General features: G+C 44.8%; 1 protein-coding gene across 1 annotated transcript in view; it reads right to left on the bottom strand.

Moving 5' to 3' along the window:
* Positions 1-440: 440 nt before the first annotated feature.
* The window catches only part of OBSCN (obscurin, cytoskeletal calmodulin and titin-interacting RhoGEF), a 330,114-nt gene continuing 310,665 nt past the window's right edge, over positions 441-19,889 (bottom strand). The window contains exons 115-126 of the mRNA XM_036739619.1: positions 16,046-18,887; positions 13,954-14,034; positions 12,798-12,908; positions 12,075-12,242; positions 10,579-10,701; positions 9,575-9,745; positions 7,747-7,864; positions 5,727-5,966; positions 4,610-4,833; positions 4,017-4,092; positions 3,607-3,756; positions 441-1,708 (exon numbers count right to left, since the gene is read on the bottom strand). Of these exons, the coding sequence (XP_036595514.1) occupies positions 1,531-1,708; positions 3,607-3,756; positions 4,017-4,092; positions 4,610-4,833; positions 5,727-5,966; positions 7,747-7,864; positions 9,575-9,745; positions 10,579-10,701; positions 12,075-12,242; positions 12,798-12,908; positions 13,954-14,034; positions 16,046-18,887 (4,482 nt within the window). The 3' untranslated portion in view covers positions 441-1,530. The remainder of the gene's footprint in view (positions 1,709-3,606; positions 3,757-4,016; positions 4,093-4,609; positions 4,834-5,726; positions 5,967-7,746; positions 7,865-9,574; positions 9,746-10,578; positions 10,702-12,074; positions 12,243-12,797; positions 12,909-13,953; positions 14,035-16,045; positions 18,888-19,889) is intronic.

The following is a 19,889-nucleotide window of genomic DNA, read 5'->3' as shown; positions in this document are numbered from 1 at the left end:
TTTGATCATTTCTACATTCATCTCCACATTCGTTTTCACTTCCACAGATTCGAGGCAACTTCCTTTCTTTCTCTGAGTCTTGGTTTCCTTATCTATAAAAATGAAGGGGATAGTCAAGATGATCTCTAAGGTCCCTTCCTTAAAATGAAAAACTGAAACTCCAAATCCTGTGGATAATGTCTTTTCCTACTTTCTTATTTTCAATTTTCAAAGTTGGAGTATAAGAAAGACTCACAAAATCAAATCACCTGAAACTGGAATCTTAAGTGAGTGGTCCTTGAGCTGCCTAGTCCTATATTGTCCCCTAAGTCATACTATGGCAGCCTTTTATTTAGCCAATCCTGTAATTGATATGTTAGAAGAAAAGCAAGAATAATAGTAGTATACACACACACACACACACACACACACACACAATTAAGAGTTTGAGACCACAGATCTAAAGCCATAATTTATCACTTTGACAGAGAGTATTTATTTACCAAACAAAACATTTTGGTAGCTAGGAGAAACTTCAAGGAGAGAGCCTTGGGAATACATGAAGACATAAGACTTTTCTGCCAGAGGCTAATTGGGTTCCCCCTCACCCCTCAGGTGAAGACCAGTTAGCTCCCTCTTCCAACTCGGGCCTCCCTCCCACTTTTCCTAGCTTGGTGCACTTAACCAAAGAGCCCAAAGAAAGATTGTTAGGCCTCTGTAATGACCTTCTCCTTGGTACTTGGTTTGCACCTCTCTGATGCATTTTTCATGGAACACTGAAAAGGTATAGTTATTTGGGTATGTGCCTTATCCCCCTACTGTATTTGTGAGCTCCAAGAGGGTCTGGGACTACATCTTATCTAAACTCTGTATCTTCCCCTAGGGTAAAACAAGGGGCTTTGCACACAAAAGGTACTTTGTTGTAGTAAATTGGCAAGGCTCCAGGCTCCTCTGATTTCCTGGAGACAAATGTTGACACCAAAGAGCTGGTTGAAATTCTAAATAAAACCACAGAAAATGAAAGGATTGACCATAAAGAGGCCCTAACCTGAAGCAGGAGAGGGTCTACCTACGATCTACCTACCCATCTTGCTCTAGGATCTAAATGGCTGCCTGCAGAGTCCCAAATTTTCTTTTAAGGCAACTGGGGTGGTGGTCTAGAAGACACAAAGCAATCTCATTTTCACAGCCAATTTCTCCTGAAATTTTTGTCTGATTTCATCTCAGCTCACTTTTTCTAATCCAACTCTTCCAAGGGACATTTAACTAAGATCTCTGTCCTGGAGCCACTGCTGACTTGCCTCCTTAGGACAAAAGTCATTGCAGGTTGGACAGAGGAACCAACCCAGAGCTCAGAGTTCTTGCCTGATGGACTGGATACCCAGGAGCAGGAATGGGACAAAGTTCTGTGTAGATTTAGAGTTGTAGAGACTAGCAAGTTTGTAATAGCAATCCCCAAATTAAACTATGCACTCAAAACAACATCCTCAGAGACAGGAATTGTCACTGCAATGAATGGGATCAAATATACAGGCGCGCTCTCCAGTACACTTAGTGGAAGATGGCAAGGTTGTGTTTCTTGTAGAGCAGGGCTCGCTTCTTTTCCCGCTCCTTCATAAAAGTCCTTAGCCGGCTGGTAGAAAAGGTCACTGACATTTGCTGGGTATGTTCCAAGCCCTCTTTGGTCAGCCAGGGACACTGAAGACAACTGGATACACAAGGTCTTCCCCTGAAACATAAAATGTAAACGTTCAGACTCCAGATTTCCAAATCCTCCTTGTTTTTCAAGTCCTTTCTCCTTCCAGGATCATAGGATTTAGAGTTTAATATATGACTTTAGAGTTCCAATCTCTTCATTTTACATATGGGGAAATGAAAGCCCAGAATAGTTAAGTAAAACTTGCACAAGGTCACATAGACAATAAGTAGCAGAATCAGTCGATAACATTTATTAAGCATCTACTATGTGCCGGGCACTGAGCTAAGCACTGGGGTTACAAAAAGAAGCAAAAGACAGTCCTTGCCCTCGAGGAGCTCACAATCTAATGAATCAGGATTCAAACTGTGGTCCTCTGTCTCTAAAGACAGTATTCTTGGCACTGTAGGTTTTCCTCTAGGAAAGGTTGGGTGAAATCATCTACTAGGTTGTTTGAGGTCAGGTCTTAGGTGACAGCTGCTCATCACCTGGCATAGTCTTCTTTATACAGTAGAATGTAAGTTTTTTGAGGTCAGGGACAGTTTCCTTTTTCTCTTCATGTCCCAGTGGCCAGCATAGTGCTTGGTGTGTAGCAGGCATTTAATGAAATGCTTTCTGGATGAATCCTACCCACTGAAAACGATTTCCCCACCCTCAGACTTCTCCCAGCTCTTTGCTCAGATCTCTTCTTTGCCTGTATACTCTATTCTGCCTTGCATGAAGATACTTATTTTCCCAGGTGTTATCTTTCTTACTAGGGATCCTAGTTAAGGTGAGGGCTGTGCCATTTTTCATTTTTGTCTCCCTATTTGTTCATCGTAGGACTTCATATTTAGGAAGTACTTCATTAATGTTTGTTGAATTGAATTAATAAGTAGGTAATCTCCAAGTCCTAGCCACAGCATGGGTTTCAATCATGATATGTTGTCTCTTGCTACCTTCAGCTACTCAGATGGCTACTTCTTGACCTTGCCCTTAGATTTAGAGGTTCTCAGATCACAGCTTAGAAATGGTAGCAATCTACCACTTGTGTGCATCAATGTGTCTTATTTCATAGGTGGTTAGAACTGGAAGGGATCTTGGAGAACATCCTTCTCTGGAGTTCAACCTTTCCATTTTGGAGGTGGGGAGGTTAAAGGCATGAGGAAGCTTGCCTCCAGGGTCACAAAGCAATCTGGGGGCAAGGCTGGAAGCAGGGCCTTCTGACTGCCTTGCTGGTTGCCTTTCCTGTGGCACTCTATCTCCCTCATGCACATACTAGTAGACTTCTCTCTGTTCCCCACAAAGTATTGAGCATTCTCCTTCCTCTGTGCCTTGGCGCAGCCTGTCTACTCTGCCTGAAATGTCCTCTCTTGACTTCTTTTCCTGTTTCCTTGTGCCTTGGATCATCTGAGTTGCTTTTATTTTCTTGCTCTTTCAGTATATACAATAGGCCGAAGAGCAAGATTTATGTTAAAGGGGACATAATCTTTTTTTCTTTTTTTAAAATTACTGAAACTTAGATACACAGGACATAATCTTTATTGATGAATGCCTACCAATCTCTAAAACCCAGCTCAAATGCCATCTCCTCCTAGAAGACTTCCCTAATTCCCCTGGTCAGGTAGACCTCACATACAATTTTGTTTGCACCTCTCTGATGAACTCCTCTTGTGATTGTGAGTTATGGTTTTTTGTGTGTCATTTCCTCTTACTATGCTATAGCTGCAGGAGGGCAAGGACTGACATATCTAAACTGCACATCTTTCCCAAGGCTGAGCCTAGTGTCTCTGTACCCAGAAGGTATAAATTAATGTTTATTGTTTAATTGAATTAAACTGTGTATGAGTAGGAATAAGTTGTGTTGCAGGGCTGCTGATATAGGCTCTGTGATCTCCTTTGGGAGACATAGGAGGAAAAGAAACCAGGTACTGGGTGAATAGGCCCTTTACCATGGGTTGGCACACAGGGTGCTCTGGAGGAAGGATACTGCTCCTCCTGACAGGCCAGCATAGCATCGGTTCAGCTTAATCTTCCCTTTTCTCAGGCCCTTCTGCAGGTCACAGGTCACCTCATTGCTAACAGGATACTCAGCACTCAGCCTGGTCAGGAGAGAGGAGAAAGCCCATATAAATTGGTTATATTTGGGGCAGATGAGTCCTGTCCCTAAGAGTGGGTTTCTGGTTTTTGGTACACCAGAGACAAGTTGGGTCGAGAGATATGGGGGAGTCTATGAAACCCTCTGCACTCCCTCTCCCTATGGGAGCCTTGGTAGGCTCAGACCTAGGACAGGTTGAATGTGGTTCCCTTCCACAATCCCAAGACACAGGTAACTCCACCCCTTTCCTCTCCTCAAACTCACATGATGAAAGCTGTTACACCAATGGCCCACACATCTGTCTGTGGGATGGCTCCGTGGCCCTCCAAGAGTTCAGGAGCTAAAGGATAAACAGAAATTGGGCAATGGAGTGAAAAGAAACTTAGGAAAACTGTACTTGTCCCATGCTAAGTGATGGAGATATAAAGATAAAACAAAAAACAGTCCTTGCTTTAAAAAGCTTTGTTTTTTTTAGGGAAGAGGGGGAGAGAGACAACATGTAAACAGATGAATATATACAGGACTATATTTGAGAGGGATCAGGAAAGACTTTCATAGGATGCGGCATCTGAGCTTGAAGAAAGCCAGGGATTGCAAGAGGCAGAGATGAGAAAGGACTATGCTTGGGGCCTGAGGGATGGATTGTACAAAGGCATGATGCCAGCAGATGGGGAACAGCCAGTAGGGCCAAGGTGACTAGACTATGGAGTGCATAAAGGGGGATAATGTGAAATAAGTCTGAAAAGATGGGCTGGAAAAGGATTATGGAAGACTTTAAATGCCAAGCTGAGGAATTCACATTTGCTCTTGTAGCAAGCACAGGTGTTCCAAACTCAACCCCATTCCATCTCATTTACCCATGGTTTCAATGTAGTCTTTGAACTTCTCTGTGGGAAGGACCTTGTCTTGGGTGTAGAATTGGGCATTGCCAAAGTCAAGGATCTTGAGTAAGTTGTACTCAGTGACAATCATGTTTTCAGACCTCAGGTCTAAATGCAGGATGTGGTTGGCATGGAGGAACTCAGTGGCACTGAGGATCTGCCACAAATAGTCCTTCACTTCCATCTCGGAATAGGTTGCCCTGGGAGGGTGGGCACAATGAAACAAATGTTAATTGCTCACATTTTTGTAGTGCTTTAACGTATCAATAAGTCTGCTAGTAGCCGCCCTTTGGGAAATTCACTTAACTGCCCTTGAACTAAATTTCCTCTTTCGTAAAATGTGGGGGATAGACTAGATGACCTCTAAGGGCCAGTCCATTCTAAATCCTATGGGCCTAGGATTTTACAACTAACCCTTGCCTTACAAGCTAACCATATCACATCAGGATTTTCGTGTATGGAGTTGTATTCTCGGAGATGTGATCTGATCACTGGTACATCCAAATCGATTGGGGTCAACTTGGTGTACGGGAGACATGTGAGGAGACCAGGATCCTAGACCAAGTTATACCACTTACTTACCAAATAAGTTATTTATTTACTTACTAGGGCAAATCAATTCCCCTTTCTGAGCTTTAGTTTTCCCATCTATAAAGTGAGGGGGTTGGACTAGAACAGAGATTCTTAATTATTTTTGTGTCATGGAACTTCTTTGGTGTCTGGTAAAGCCTAATGCTGCTGTGATTTTTTTTTTTTGCCTACATTCACAAAGAAAGGAAATGTTAAATTCCATTTGGAGGTAAGTGAAAATAAAATTTTCAAAAATATATTTTAAAATTAAAAAATTGTTTTCTTCCTATTCAAGTTCATTGATCTCATAGTTCTATGGATCCCAGGTTAAGAGTTTCTAGATTAGATGGTCTTTTAGGTTCTATCCAGCTCTACCATTCTATGAGTCTATGGTAGGCAGCCAAATTTAATGAATTTGACCTAAGTAGAGTGTGTTCATGAGAGGGCTGCTTCGAGTTCTTAGAGACTTTTCTGGGCAGTTGGTACAGGATGCAGGTCTCTACCTCATTTAGTCTGGGCTCACCTTTCAGCCAAGCATTGAAGTAGCTCTGGCCCAGCACAGAACTCCAAGATGAGTACCAGATGTCGAGGGCTGATATAGGCCCCAAAGAGCTGTGCAATATTGGGGTGGTGGAGGGCCTTCAGGACCTCATACTCTCTGAGTGTGGCCAGTTTGTCTTCTGGCCGGTAGGGGATGATTTTTGCTGCCATGACCCGCCCACTCGACTTTTCTCTGCATTGCCGTACGACACTGAATCGACCCCTGTTGGAGCAAAAAACACCATCATCCATCTCTAAGTATATACCTCTGGTTGATCTTACCCCAAAAGAGTAGGTAACAAAGGGTTATTATAGGATATCTCATCACTTTACTTAATTATTCACTTCCCATCTTACTTTGAACAAAGGGGCAGGTACCCTCAATTCAATTCGATTCGATTGAACAATGTGAACACTTGGAAACCTCTTAACTTAGATGACCATATCAGATGTGAGGGAAGGTACAAAGATGAATAAGACACTGTCCCAATTGTCATGACTTCAAGATTTTCTTTTCTTCAGGTCTAAGCTTCATAATGTGAGGCAATTAGATGGCTCAGTGTCAGGAAGACCTGAGTTCAAATCTGACCTCAGACACTCACTAGCTGTGTGACCCTGAGCAAGTCACTTAACCTCTGTTACTTAATACATTGGAGAAGGAAATGGCAAACCACTCAAGTATCTATGCCAAGAAAACCCTAAATGGAGTCACAGAGTTGGACATGACTGAATGAATGAATAACAAGAAGTTCCATGACTTTTATAAAGCCCACAATTCTGTAAGGCAAAGCCTATAATTTATGGTATTTGCAATCTTGTTCTTAGCCTGGCCTTCCAAAATGCCCCACACTTCTCTTCCATACTATTCTGTGTCATAGTCAGGTGAGTCTATAGGGTTATTGGCATAGCTGCTACCAGCAATGGAGCCCTTTTTGGTGGAGTCCTAGAAGAAATGGGAGTTTTATGATGTTAGATAGAAAAACCACAAAACTGGAGAGAAAAGGACCTTATTTCTCATTTTTCTTCCACCAATGACTTGGATAAATCACTTCTCCTTGGATTTCATTTTTTCCTTCTGTAAAATGAGGGATCTCTAAGTTACCTTTCAGCTGTGATTGTCTATGTTCTGTATCCTTAAGGACCCATCTGGGTCTGACATTCTATGTTCTGGGGTCCTTCTAATTCTGATTCTCTATGTTCTATGTCCTAAGATTCCTTCCAACTCTAGCGTTTTATGTCCTAGGATCTTCAGGTTCCATATAGCTCTATTGTTGTGTTTGTCTTTAGTTCTCAAAAAGGACCATGACATCAGGGAAATGATGACATGACTTACAGCTGACTTTGATTTGAGGGAGGGAGGGCTGTGCAAGGTCACCAGCCTCACTTTCTCCTCCAGAGCCATCTGGGTCCAGTGGCCTGATTTTCACCAGGATGACTGGAGATGGCCCAGAATGCATTGAGAGACCCCAGCCCTTTCAGGCTAAGGCCTTTTCAGGTTTTCACTTTGAGTGAGGTAGCAGAGGCAGAGGCTACTCACAGGTTGTGTTTGTCCTTCTTTCTCAAAGGGGACCATGACACATAGCTCTAACATTCTGTCATCTATATTCTAAAGGCCCTTCTAACTCTGATATTCTGTGTTCTAAGGTTCCTTTCAATTCTAACATTTTATGCTCTTTGTTTTAAGGTGTCACCAAGCTCTGACATGCCATGCTTTTAGGGTCTTTCCAGCTCTGACAGGCTCTGATTCTATGACAGCATTAAACTTGGTGACTGATAGGATGTTGGAGGTAAGAGAAAGAGGAGGAGGAGGTCAAAGATGACTTTGAGATTTCAAATCTGGGTGACTAGTCAAGACTGGTGTGCCATTGACAGAAACAGAGAAGTCAGTAGAGAGCTGGATTTAGGGAGGTCATATTACAATAGGTTACCAGAAATACTGAGCTTTGCTTAAATTTATCTGGCTAAATAACTTGTTCCCATTTCTTTGCCATGGCCTTCATTACCTTCGAATTTCCATTTGAAAGGCATAGGTTTGCTGGCTTGAGAGAGGTTGAGTTTGAATGACTTTCCCATTCTTCTCCTTGGTGGCCCCTGGGAACACATCTGGGATGATGGCTGGTCCTGAAGGACAAAGGGAAGCACATTGGGCAAAGGCAAAAATGATTGGTGGCAAAACCCTAGGTGCTGGCATGCTCAAGATTTGCCATCTCCTTCCACATTCAGAGTCTGGAAAGGGAAGAATCCCATTTCAACAAAGTCTGTAGGCTGACAGGTTCCTGAATCCCCCAAAGAATGTCTATCCCTCTACCCCTGTGTTGTTCCCTCTGTCTGTTCTAGCCCAGCTCCAGCCTCACATCCCCAACAAAGCCTTCTCTGACTAGTTCAGCCCTCAAGCATCTTCTTCCCCCTGCTCTCCTGTAGTAGCTGCTGTCTCTCAATTCAGTTTAACAGGTATTCACACAAAGTAGGTCATATACTTATGTATTGTACTGAACATATAACACCCATTACATATGATCTTGAATGGTGTGTCAATTGTTTCCTATGTGTTAGTCTCATATTCTCAGTTGAAGTAGGAATTCTCTAAGGTCAGGTGTCTCCTTTTCTGTTCTCCCTCCTTCCCTTGCTTGAAGCGTGTTAATAATAATAAATATTTAGTCACATTTAATAAGTGAATGAATACTAAGAAATTCACCAGTACAATTCAGTTACTAATAAATATTTTATAAATGAATGAATGGGAGTAAAAGGGCGAGTAGCCTGAAGAGTGGGAAATAGTTCCATTTTTTAAATTTTTTTGCACAGAGTTGTTGACAGCAGGACTTCTGTCTAAAGACGGAGGAGAGGTGTGACTTATAACCTCATCAGCGTTCATACACTGCTCTTTAAGTACAAAGCTTTTAGGGGCTCTTAAAGTCGAAATAAGGGTATGAACTTGTACTCTTAGCTTGACTCATCTCATTAACATGCTAAAGGTATCACGAGCAATGCCCTTTCCTCACTGGGACCCCGATTTATCCCTCTGTTTTGTACCTCTCCAATACACTTATCTTATTATGCTTTGTATCATCATTATTTATTACACGTTTGTACCTTATGCCCCCACCAGACTGTGAGCACTGTGATGGAAGGGACCACACTTCATCTAAACTTTGCATCTCCCCTAGTACCCCATACAAACAGTGTATTTGTTGAATTGAATCAAGCATCGCTCCAAAGAAATACAAAATCAGATGTTGTACTCAGAGTAGTGCCAAGATTAGTTGGACTCCACATCTCTAATGTGCTCCCTCCAGGCTTCTGCCTCAGAGAATCTTTCATTTCCTTCAGAATGCAGCGCAAGTACCACCTTCTACATGGAGTTTTCCCTGAACTCCCCAACTCCCTCCCTAGCCACCTTGTATTTAATTAAATGTTTTCATTTTATATTTAATCTGTATGTGTACATGTTGTTTCCTTTGATAGACTACAAGTTCCTTGAGAGTCAAGATTGTTTCATTTTTTTTGTTTTTGCATCCCTAGAACATAGCCTGGTGCCTGGCAAATAGAAGGTGCTTGATAAATGCTTGTTGGTTGTTTGCTTGATATAGGAGCTAAATAATTATTATCCAGCATCTCTGTGTTGCAGTTACATCAATTATATGAAATGTTCAAAATGTTAAGTTGGACAGATGAAATTGTTGTAAAATCTCTTCTGTGTAAATATATGTGTGTTTAGTGCAGTTCTTCAAAAAGCCATATTCTGGGAGTCTTACAAAATGGTTTTTTCTTGTAAAAGGTTGCAGGTCTTTAATACAATGTAATCCTGAACTCCCTTTGCTCCCTGCTTACCCATCTGGTTGTGATCGCCGATGTGGATTCGTTCTGAGGAGCTGCTGTATGGTCCCATGCCTGCCTTGCTGACACAGGCTGTTCGGAAGGAGTACATTCCACCGTGAGAAAGGTTGTTGGCATAGAAACAGCAGTCAAAGATGTCAGATGCCAGTGTGATCCAGTCTCCACCTGGGTGAGTCATAAGAGGATGGAGATTTGGAGCTATTGGTACACTATGTAAGCTGTCCTTTTTGGCTATATATGGCCTGCTCAGCAAGCAGGTGAGGGATGGCAGGTGGCATCTCAGAGATTCAACGGCTCATTCATTAGGTCTGCTTTTGATTTTACTACTTTGTCAACACCATGAGAGTTGCACTAAAAGCAGGCATCTGGGATTTTAATTCTACTCTAGTCACATTGCCATTCTTAGGGATGTGACAGTCCCAGGGTAAGTCCTGGGACATCCCCAGCTCTGGATTCTGATGATGACACTACAGTAGAAGCCAGGATTGAACTCCAGAGATGCGGGATGGGCCTTAAAATGTCAAGGGAAGTAACTTCAAAGTTATAGACAAGCTCCAAAGACCTTCTTTAAGACAGCAAGGGAAAGCATCATTCCATCTTCTATTTCTAGGTAAACCGTGTTCATATACAGACACATTATCTCATACAACCCTGAAGGTATGGGAGTGGGGAAGTATTAGTGTCTCCATTTTGTAGATGAAGAGATTGAGAGGTTAAGTGAAGCAAGATAAAGAAACTCAGAGGTGTTCATTGATTTGCTCAAGACTGCAGAGCTGGGAGCTGGGGTTAGGTCCCCTGATTTCCAGTGCTGGGTTCTTCCCACTATCATCCTCCATGTCCTGTTTGGGTTTCCCTTCTCTATGAGCAGTCATCAGAAGACTGAGCCATGTTGTTTTCACTCCAAGAAGGCTTATGCTCCTTGGTGAACTCATTATAAGCTTAAATATGTTTTTAAGGAGGGCAAGATGAGAATGAACCAAAAGCCAGTCTCACATTACCTTCTATCTTGCATTGTATGATGTAAGTCACTGGACTGTGGGATTCCACGGGCTTCCAGACCAGGAGTACCCCATTTTCATATATCTCTCCAATGTCCGGGCGTGGAGGAGAGGAGGGTATTTCTGTCACAGAGAGTCATAAGGGAAGTTAGTTGTACAGAGCTGTAACTAGGACACTGTGATGAGGGATTTGTGCCAGGGTGCTGACAAATGTGTTGGAAGAAATGCAGGGCCAATGGAAGAGCAGGAAGCTTAGGGACAGTTGCCTGGAAGACTGTCATGGACTATAAGCACATCCACCACCCCTATGCCTCATAGCCCTTCATGATCTCTGGGTTGTACAGTGCCACTCCTGAGGGTTTCAGTCCTATCCTGGGGCTAGATCCTCACACCCAAGACTCCCACTTCCCACTTCCCCTTGCCTTGTTTCCTCCTAGGGGTTAGGATTTGATAGCTCCACAGAAGGGACTAGATTCTCTGCGAAATGAGCAACCTCTTCTCCTTGTGCAATGATACTGGGATGGGGTGGGCTATCTTCTCCTTTCTCAGACTCAGCTGAATTTTCCCTAAGGCATCAGAATTCCTAGATATGGCACTTGTAGTTGTGTCCTCTTCAGGATTCAGGGTCATTTAGGCTGGTTCAAGGGTTTTCAAATGCAAATCAATTTGTCACCCCTCCCCAGCCTATGTTTACATGGTGCCCAGTACGGCAAATGACAGCATCTTGGAAGGCTCTAAGTGGGAAGATACTCTGTGCTATGGCAGAAAGAGTCTGAAACGAGGGGTGGAATGAAGCCCCACCTGGATGGTATGTCTATTCAAGCTTGAAGACATGCCAACCATTCAAAGAACCCTGGAATCATTTCACAAGAGAATGTCTTAGAGCAGGTGCTTTAAACTTGTGGGTTGCAGACTCCAGAGATGCCATGGAGTTACGGCAAAGGGGTTAAAAATCCATATGTACCCCAAGCATTGCCATTTTTACATTAGCTCTTACAAAATATGCAGTATGACTTATAATAAATGTCTTCTGTACCTGGAATAAATAACATGCCTCACACATAGATGTATTAGTACTTTTCAAATGCATATAGATGATACTGCTATGTTTCACTCACCGTCTTTGTGATTTCCTGGGCCATAACTCCCTTCCTTGGCCATTCCTTATCCTTCTCCAACTCCCCTGCCACCCTGCCAAAGTAGTATTTCCTACACTAGAATTTAAGCTCCTTGAGGGCAGGAATTGTTTCATTTTTGTATCTAGATCCTCAGATCTTAGCATAGTGCTTGGCACAAATAAGGGGTTATTAAATGCTTTTCATTCATTCATTTAAATTTCATTCATTAATTTGAAAATGTTTCTGAAATCACAGAAATTTTTGTCATCATGTATTTTCTCACTCAGCAGACTTTATTAGCACAATTCCTTTTCATATAGGGAGTTCTTCTCCTTGAAAAGGTTGGAAGCCAAGAGAGGCAGTAAGGGGTAGACTGACCTGCTTTCCTAATGATGCCAATTGTAGATGCTGTCCCCAGGGAATTGCTCACAGTGCACTTGTAAACTCCAAGGTCTTCCTCAGTTACTACCAGTATGGTCAGAAGCTGGAAGTTTTTGAGCGTGGAGGAGATGAGGAGCCTGCTGCTGGTCTGAATGGGGATCCCATCTATGAAGGAGATAGAACCAAAGGCCTGACTCTGGGAAGTGGATCTCAGGGTGGTTCCAAAAAGGGGATGGTAAGGATATGTAATGTTCTTTGGGACCCTGTGGCATCTTCTGCTCCCGAGGTGAAAGATGCTAGTCTTATACCTCATTGGCGAAATTACATCCACATGAGTAGGGCTCATGGTAGAGTCTAATGTCTGGCACACCAGCCTAGCATGTAAGAATGGATCATGGCAGAGTGGACAGAATACTGGACTGGGATCCAGGAGACACGGACTCTTCTCCTGGTTCTTTCATGAACTAGCTGTGTGATCTTGGACAAATCATATAATCTTCCTGAGCTTCAGTTTCCCTATCTATAAAATGAGGAGGTTGGATTCAATGGCCTCTAAGGGTCTTTCCAGTTCTGGCAGTCTATATTCTGTGCCTCCTTCCAGCTCTGACATTCTGTAATTCTTAAGCTCTACCATGTCTTGGCTCTACTTTCTAATGTAGGGATTAGGCTATGTGTTAAGGGATGAATCCTATCTCCCGAGGTTCAGGGTAGAACCATCACCTTTGAACCATTCAGTCTGTGGAGCCGGGTGAGCAGAGACTTGGCAGGAGAGTGTAACTGACTGGCCCAGGATGACAGCCTCATCTGTGAGCTCCTTTACAAACAAAGGTGCTGAAGAGAGACAGAGACACGGATTACTTCAGGCATATGGACCAGCGGACGATGGTCTTCGAAGGGAGGGCTGACTGAAATGATCATAAGTTTCAAATTGAATCATGTTGTTCTTTTACCCTGAGTATTTTCCTCCCTCTTCTTCAATCCCCCCACCCCTGTCCTGCAAAGCTCAGCTCAATAAAACCTTCCTCGACTACTCCGGTCTATGCTAATCTCTCTGTTCCATGAACCTCCTAACAGAGGACATATTTTTGTATTATTGGTTAACCTTCCATTTGCTAACTTTCTTTGCTCCCCAGCTGGACTGTGATTTCCTCAAGGGCGGAGACTGGATCTTTACGGACTGACTGACAAGGTGCCCTTCTACTGTTTATCCTACAGACAGACACAGTACAAAATAACTCTAAGGTTTACACAGAGAAAACAGATTGTCCTCATTGCTGGGCCACCCCATGATGTTGATACCTCTATCAGCTTTTCAAAGGTTACTCAGGGCCCTTCCTGGTCAAGATAGCTCTGGGGAAGGAGACTGAGGGGCTGACCTTCACACTGAGGAGTCTGGTGCTGACCCCAGAGCCTTTACTGAGAGCAGATTTGGCTGGAGGGAGGAAAATGATGATGTCTCAGGATCTTTCCAGAATAGACACTTTTCAAAGGCCTCATTACCTGGGATGCCGCTTAGCCCCAAAGATTACCATGGAGCATCAAGCGACTGGCATAGGGCGAGCACAGGAGCAAACCTCAGCTTTGCCACTGGCTAGCTCTGTGACCCTGAGCAAGTTGTCTCAATTTCCTGATCTGTAAAATAGGAAATGCCCTGTGCTACAGTTCTCATAGGGCTGCTGTGAGGGCGGTACTTTGTAAATCTCCAAACACCTTAGAAATGGCACTTATCGATATTATTATTACTGTCGTCATTGTTGTGGTGGTCATCATCCTTGGAGCCACTCCATAGCACATGCTCAATGTAGACTTGACTGATCAACTGAAAAAAAAGAATAGGACAGGGAAGGAGAAATCCCCAAGTGGCCCAAACACACACCCCTGTCTTTGGTTTTCATTCCAGAGAGTCTGAATGATGACAATCCTGATTTCTTCTTGAAAGCCTCTTCCTCCTCCAGAACTGCCAAGAGAACAAAGAGAAGAGGAACTTGGTGTAAGTTACCTTGAGCAGTAGTCTAAAATGAATATGGACTCCCTTCTCTTCCCACCCCCTTTCTTTTGCCTCTGTTCTTGATACCTGGCATACTCTTCCTCTCCTCTTTACCCTTATTGAATTCTTCCTAGCCTTTAAAACCCAACTTGAGTCCCGTCTTCCAAGAAGGTTTCCTTCCTTGTTTGGAAGGACCTTCCCCTAGGACCTCAATCAGTCCTTTTTGGGGGAACTAGCTCTATGCATTTAAAATGCAGTACTTTGTATAATGGCTATTTGTGTGGTGTCTTATGTCTCTATTGGACTGCGAGCTGTCTGAGGTCAGGGAACGTAGCTTATCCAAACCTTGTCTCTTAGAGCTTCAGTGTAGGGCTCAGTATACTTTGTAAATGTCCCTGGATTGAAGTGCATTGCGTGGTGGCCATATTTGTTTTAAGCTAGAGTACTCATCTATCTGCACTACTGCTGTATAGACTTTTGTTTCTTTTTCACTAAAGACATGTTATTCACTTGGCTAAATGGCCAAATAGTATGCTTGGGGTGGGAGCTGGGTGGGGAGAGGGAGACTGAATACGCCACAAGTAACACTGGGGACCTGTTTGAGAGTTTTGAATAAAACCCAGCTTATTACACAGAGATCGTACTACCTTAGGCAAGTCACTTTCCTTCTCTGGGCCTCAGTTTCCTCATCTATAAAATGGAGGACTTACAATGGATGATCTCCACCATCCCTTTCAGTTCTGAATCCTATGGCTTGCTCTATCTATCTATCTATCTATCTATCTATCTATCTATCTATCTAACATTTATTTATCCATTCATTTATATATTTACTTATCTATCTACTCATTTATTCACTCATTCATTTATTTATTTAATTTTAACATGTTTGAAAAGTTTTAAAGTCATGTCCTCTGACCCAGAAGTCTAAGCTGCCATTTGCCCCCAAAACTGTGTTCTATAATTTATTTCTGGTTGCATTCCAAATAAGCATATCTGATGATAAGACAAAGGCTGGGGAGGATCTCAGGAGGCCACCTAGCTTATTGACCTATGTCTGAGCAGGAATAAACTCAAATGCTCCCAGAAAAAGAGCTTCCTGTACTCCAGAGAAGAAGTGGCCTTGAAGACCACTTGTGTTATGGTGCCATACGGAAATGAGTCCTGTTTTCCTATCATTATGTATGCTCTGCTGGAGTGTCACTGTGCCTTGAAGCACAGTGCTCAAACTCAAATGCTCCCAGAAAAAGAGCTTCCTGTACTCCAGAGAAGAAGTGGCCTTGAAGACCACTTGTGTTATGGTGCCATACGGAAATGGGTCCTGTTTTCCTATCATTATGTATGCTCTGCTGGAGTGTCACTGTGCCTGGATTCTTGAACTCTTAGCAGAGACCAACCAAAGCAGGTGCTACCAAGTTGTAAGGGCTTTGGACACCAAGCAGGTGATGATAGATTGTGTGTCTTGTCTTGTGAGGAGCAGTCCAGCTAAGTGTGAGAGCTTGGTTCATGACTAGGATAAGGAGCTGGAAGGGCCCTGGTGGGGAGGGGTGTGTGTTCCTCTGATCTAAATCCTTTATTTACCGGATGAGAAAATTGAGGCCCTGAGGTCATGTAATTACAAGTGGAAAAGCCAGGCATCTAACCCCTGACCCCAAGTGCAGATGTCTTCCCATTGCACCAGACTACAGAGGACACTGGACCCATCACCTAACACAAGAGCGGGGTGTTTCATCATGAATATATTATAGCAAGAATGAATAGAACCTGTCTACCCCCATGGCGTAAACCTGGAAATGTTACCCAATTTTAGCAGCACTGGTACCTTATTATGCCTCAGTTGAAATTCCAAGATTATTAAGACAAGAGATGAGAGAAGAGATTCTTTTCAATGTGACTCTCCTCTCCCTCACTGCCTTGGTGCTCCTCTCCCCCTCTCCCCCCAATAACCAAGTGGTTGTCCCCGGTAGAATGAAGTTTTTACCTTCTCGTCTTTCTTGCTCAAAGGCTGGCTTGCCCTTTAGGATTCTTGAAATATGGGCCACTGAGGCCTTCACTTTCTTCTTCAGGCTGTGTTCAACTGGGCTGTCCAGAGACTGGTATTTCCCAGAGAAACTGAAGAATCCAGGTTTGGTTGGGGAGGATTTCCTCTTCTTTCTACTAGTGTCCATAAGGCCCTTGGTGTCCTTACTCATGAGTTCCGTTGGGTCCAAGTCTTCCATTATCTCTAGACTTCTCTGTTGCCCAGTGGCTCTAATGGGAAAGAGCCCAAATTCTTCTTGCTTGTGCCAGGCTTCTTCTAAATCTGTCCTATCTATGCTCTCCACTTCCAGGTGGGCTGGGACTTCTTTTTCAACTGGTTTGGGGACCTTCCTGAAAATCATAAACTCAAAGGGAAGGTATTTGATATCATACAAATCAGACAAGTTTAGGTAGGCTGGTTCCACTTCAGAGATGTCTAGAGACACTCTGTCTCCAATAGAAGAGTCTTCAGAAAGGTCTTTGATTTGCACCAAGGATACCTGGGAGCTTTTGCCAAATTCCTCCCATGAGAGGAATTCCCCTGACCCCTTTCCAGTCTCTTTTCCTGTCTCCTTCCTAGCATCTTTCCCAGTCTCTTTCCCAGCATCCTTGCCAGTTTCCACAATCTCAGGGAGGGATGCAGACTTCGTTTCTGATTGAGTGTTCTCTGGCACTGTCTCCTCTGGCTCTTCAGATGATATTGACTCAGTCCAGGTTCTGGCAATCCACATTGGCCTCTGGCCTAGCACAGTTTCCCCTCCCCCAAAGGCAAAGCTACCATAGCCCCCGACTCCTACATAGCCCCCACGTTCTCCATAGGAAAACTTCCTGGGTACAGTCTGTGCCTTTGTGTCCTGCTGGTCAGACACTGAGTCAGCTAGGACCGTCATCTCCTTGGACAAATCTACCATCTTCTCCACAACATCCTCTAAGGACACTGATTCCGTTGCACTATAGAAATAGTCACTCTTGGAAGTCAAACCTGGGGCACCCTCTGATGGAGAAATGTCCCCCAGAAAAGCAGATCCTGAATAGCTATGGAGTTCACTTGCTGAACTTGTGAATGGGCTGGTTTGGGTTTGGAAGGCTGACAGCCCGGGGCAGTCTGCAGACTGAGGCTGACCTGGGAGGAGGTAGCTGTATGTCTTCAATAGCCCTTCCATGTGGGTGCCAGGTAAGGCTGAACTGGGGGTTCCCTGTTTTTGTAGGATGGCAGTATCCCAGGCAGCACTGCCCTCTGAAAGAGCAGACCCTGGGTCATGGTAAAGGAAAGGATTGGATGTCTTGAGGGGGTCTCCAGGGAATCCAGTGCCCTCCTGAAGGGCAGACCCTGTGTCACTGCACAGGAATGGGTTGGATCGCTTTAGAGATGCCTCCTTGTGATCACCCTCATCGCTGGTGGAAGCTGAGGGTCCAGAGCCTGTGGTTGGGAAACTGCTGGGCCCCAGGTCACTGGAGAGGAATGGATTTGAATGCTTTAGAGAGTCATCTGTCTGTCTGTTCTCAGTGGCTGCTCCTGGGGTTACTTGTAAGTCAGGGGCGGGTACCAATGGATAGTTCCCACCCTGGAGCATGGTTGTGGAATCACTCAACAGAAAGGGGTTTGAGCTCTTTAGGGAACTATTCTCCCAAGATGAGCTCAAAGCCATCTGTGAATGTGGGACAGATGAGGTGGGGCACTGACCTTCCTGGCAGGTGCCTGTCACCTTTGAACCTGAACTTTTGGGCAGAGGGGGCCTAGCCTTTAGCACTGACCCTCCTTCTTTCTGGCTTGAAGAGGCAGGCAATGAAGTACCCTGTGACGAAGAGGCTGCTCCCATCATGATTTCTTGTTCTTTGGCTGGTGCCAGGGGCATGGTAGTTCCCCCTGGACTTTCTGACTGGCTGATCTTTGGGGATTCTCCTGCAGTGGGGTGGGCCCCACTAGTATCACTAGTGTCTAGGTCCTTGCTCTGCTCTTTCCCCTCACTTAGCTCTGGGAAGGGGCTGCTGGTTCTTAGCCTGTAGTCATCAAATGAATGGCTTCGGTTGGAGACTAGAGAAGTAGAGCCAGGTAATCGGAGAGCTGTCTCAAAAGATGATGACTTGGTCAACAGGCCCACCTGGGCCTCCCGGGCTTCCTCCTCCTCCATTTCATAGTGTTCTAGCAGCGGCTCCCGCAGGCCCCGAAGGGCTCCTTTGGAGTACCAGCCCTTCAGAAGGTTCCTTCGGGCCCTCTCCAAGTGCTTCCTGTAATCATGGACAGGAGATGTACCCTCTCGTTCTGCAGCCTCACAGGCCTGCCAAGAGAATGTACTGTTGATAACACTCTGCCGGGGCACACAGGTAGCACCCTTGACTGCTGTCCTGTCCCCTTCCTGGGAGGAGGCTACCCCTACAGTCTCACTTTCCCCTTCCTTGAAGGTCATACTGTCAGCAGAGGCTGTCTTCAGTAACTGAGGCTGCTCCCAGAACCTCTGGGAAGCCCGAGGAGATAGCTTGCCACGCTGTTCCCATCTATGGTCAGTGCCTCTTGGGGTCCCTGTGGCACCTGCAGGGAGTTCACCCTCCTCGGGGAGGCTAGCAGAGCTTTGGAGGAGACTCTTGGGTGGCAAGACAGGGGAGTACGTTCCTGGTGAAGGTGGCAGGGACTTGGCCTGGGAGTAGGCTGCAATCTCGTTGTCTGAGGAGGAGCTGCTGGTCGAGTAGCTGGCCTCTTTGATGAGGTGCCGGGAGATGCCGAGGGATGGGCTGTCTGACGGGCCCTGCAGGAGTTCTGGGATAGACTGCATCACCAGGATGGATTTGTAGCACATCAAAGACCGCTGGGAGGAAAGAGGAGAATGCAGGGGCTGTTAGTCAAAAGCACAGCTTGGAAACCCCTTGGGAACCCCAAGGTCCTTGCTGTGCTTGGCAGACTCAACAAAAATCTGGTTAAATCTTTGCCACTGCAAAGGTTGGGTAAGAAAGATGGGATGGCCAAGAGTGAGGGAAGTGGGGGAACTCATCTGTGCTCATTCGTTGAGTGTGACCCTCCCACACCGGATGCAGATAGGTAGCTCAGGAAATGAGATGGTGACCTGGGTTCAAATCTCACTGTGAACTTGGGCAAATCACTTTCCTAGGCCTCAGTTTCCTCACCTGTAAAACGGAGGCATTGGACTAGATGGTCCATCCCATGTTGCTTCATTGCCACCTCTTCAAGGCAGAAAGAGGAAGGCTCAGTTCTAGACGCTAGGCCCCCTCTGCTTGTCGAGATCTCAGTTTCATCCCTTAGGAAATGAGGAGGTGGCACCTGAGATCCCTTTTATCTCTAGATCTATAATTAAACATAGTGCTTGGGCACCCCTGGGGCAAGCGTTACCTTTGGCCCTTGCCTTCTCCCAGTCTCTATGCACACCAATATCTGTTGTTGTCAAGTTGTTTCAGTCGTGTCTGACCCTTGTGATCCCATTTGGGGTTTTCTTCGCAAAGATACTGGAGCAGTTTTCCATTTCCTTCTCCAGCTCATTTTGCAGATTAGGAAACTGAGGCAAACAAGGTGATGTGACTTGCCCGGGGGTCACAAGCTAGTAAGTGTCCGAGGCCAGATTTGAACTCACAAAAATGAGTCTTCTTGATTTCAGGCCTGGCGCTCTATGTGCTATGGCGCCCCCTAGCTGTCCTACACCTATGTCTAGAGGGTCTCTAAGGCCCTTTCCAGCTCTGACATTCTCTGTTCTGCTTCTTTCCAGGGCTTACAATCTATGCTCCATCTTCTAAGGTCCATTCTAGCTCTTAGGTTCTGTGTTCTAAAGGCCTCCCCAGCTCTGGCATGTCAAAGGTCT

The sequence above is a fragment of the Trichosurus vulpecula genome, chromosome 9, assembly GCF_011100635.1.
Source record: "Trichosurus vulpecula isolate mTriVul1 chromosome 9, mTriVul1.pri, whole genome shotgun sequence".
NCBI lineage: Eukaryota > Metazoa > Chordata > Mammalia > Diprotodontia > Phalangeridae > Trichosurus > Trichosurus vulpecula.
This window is presented reverse-complemented; position numbering and strand designations above follow the sequence as displayed.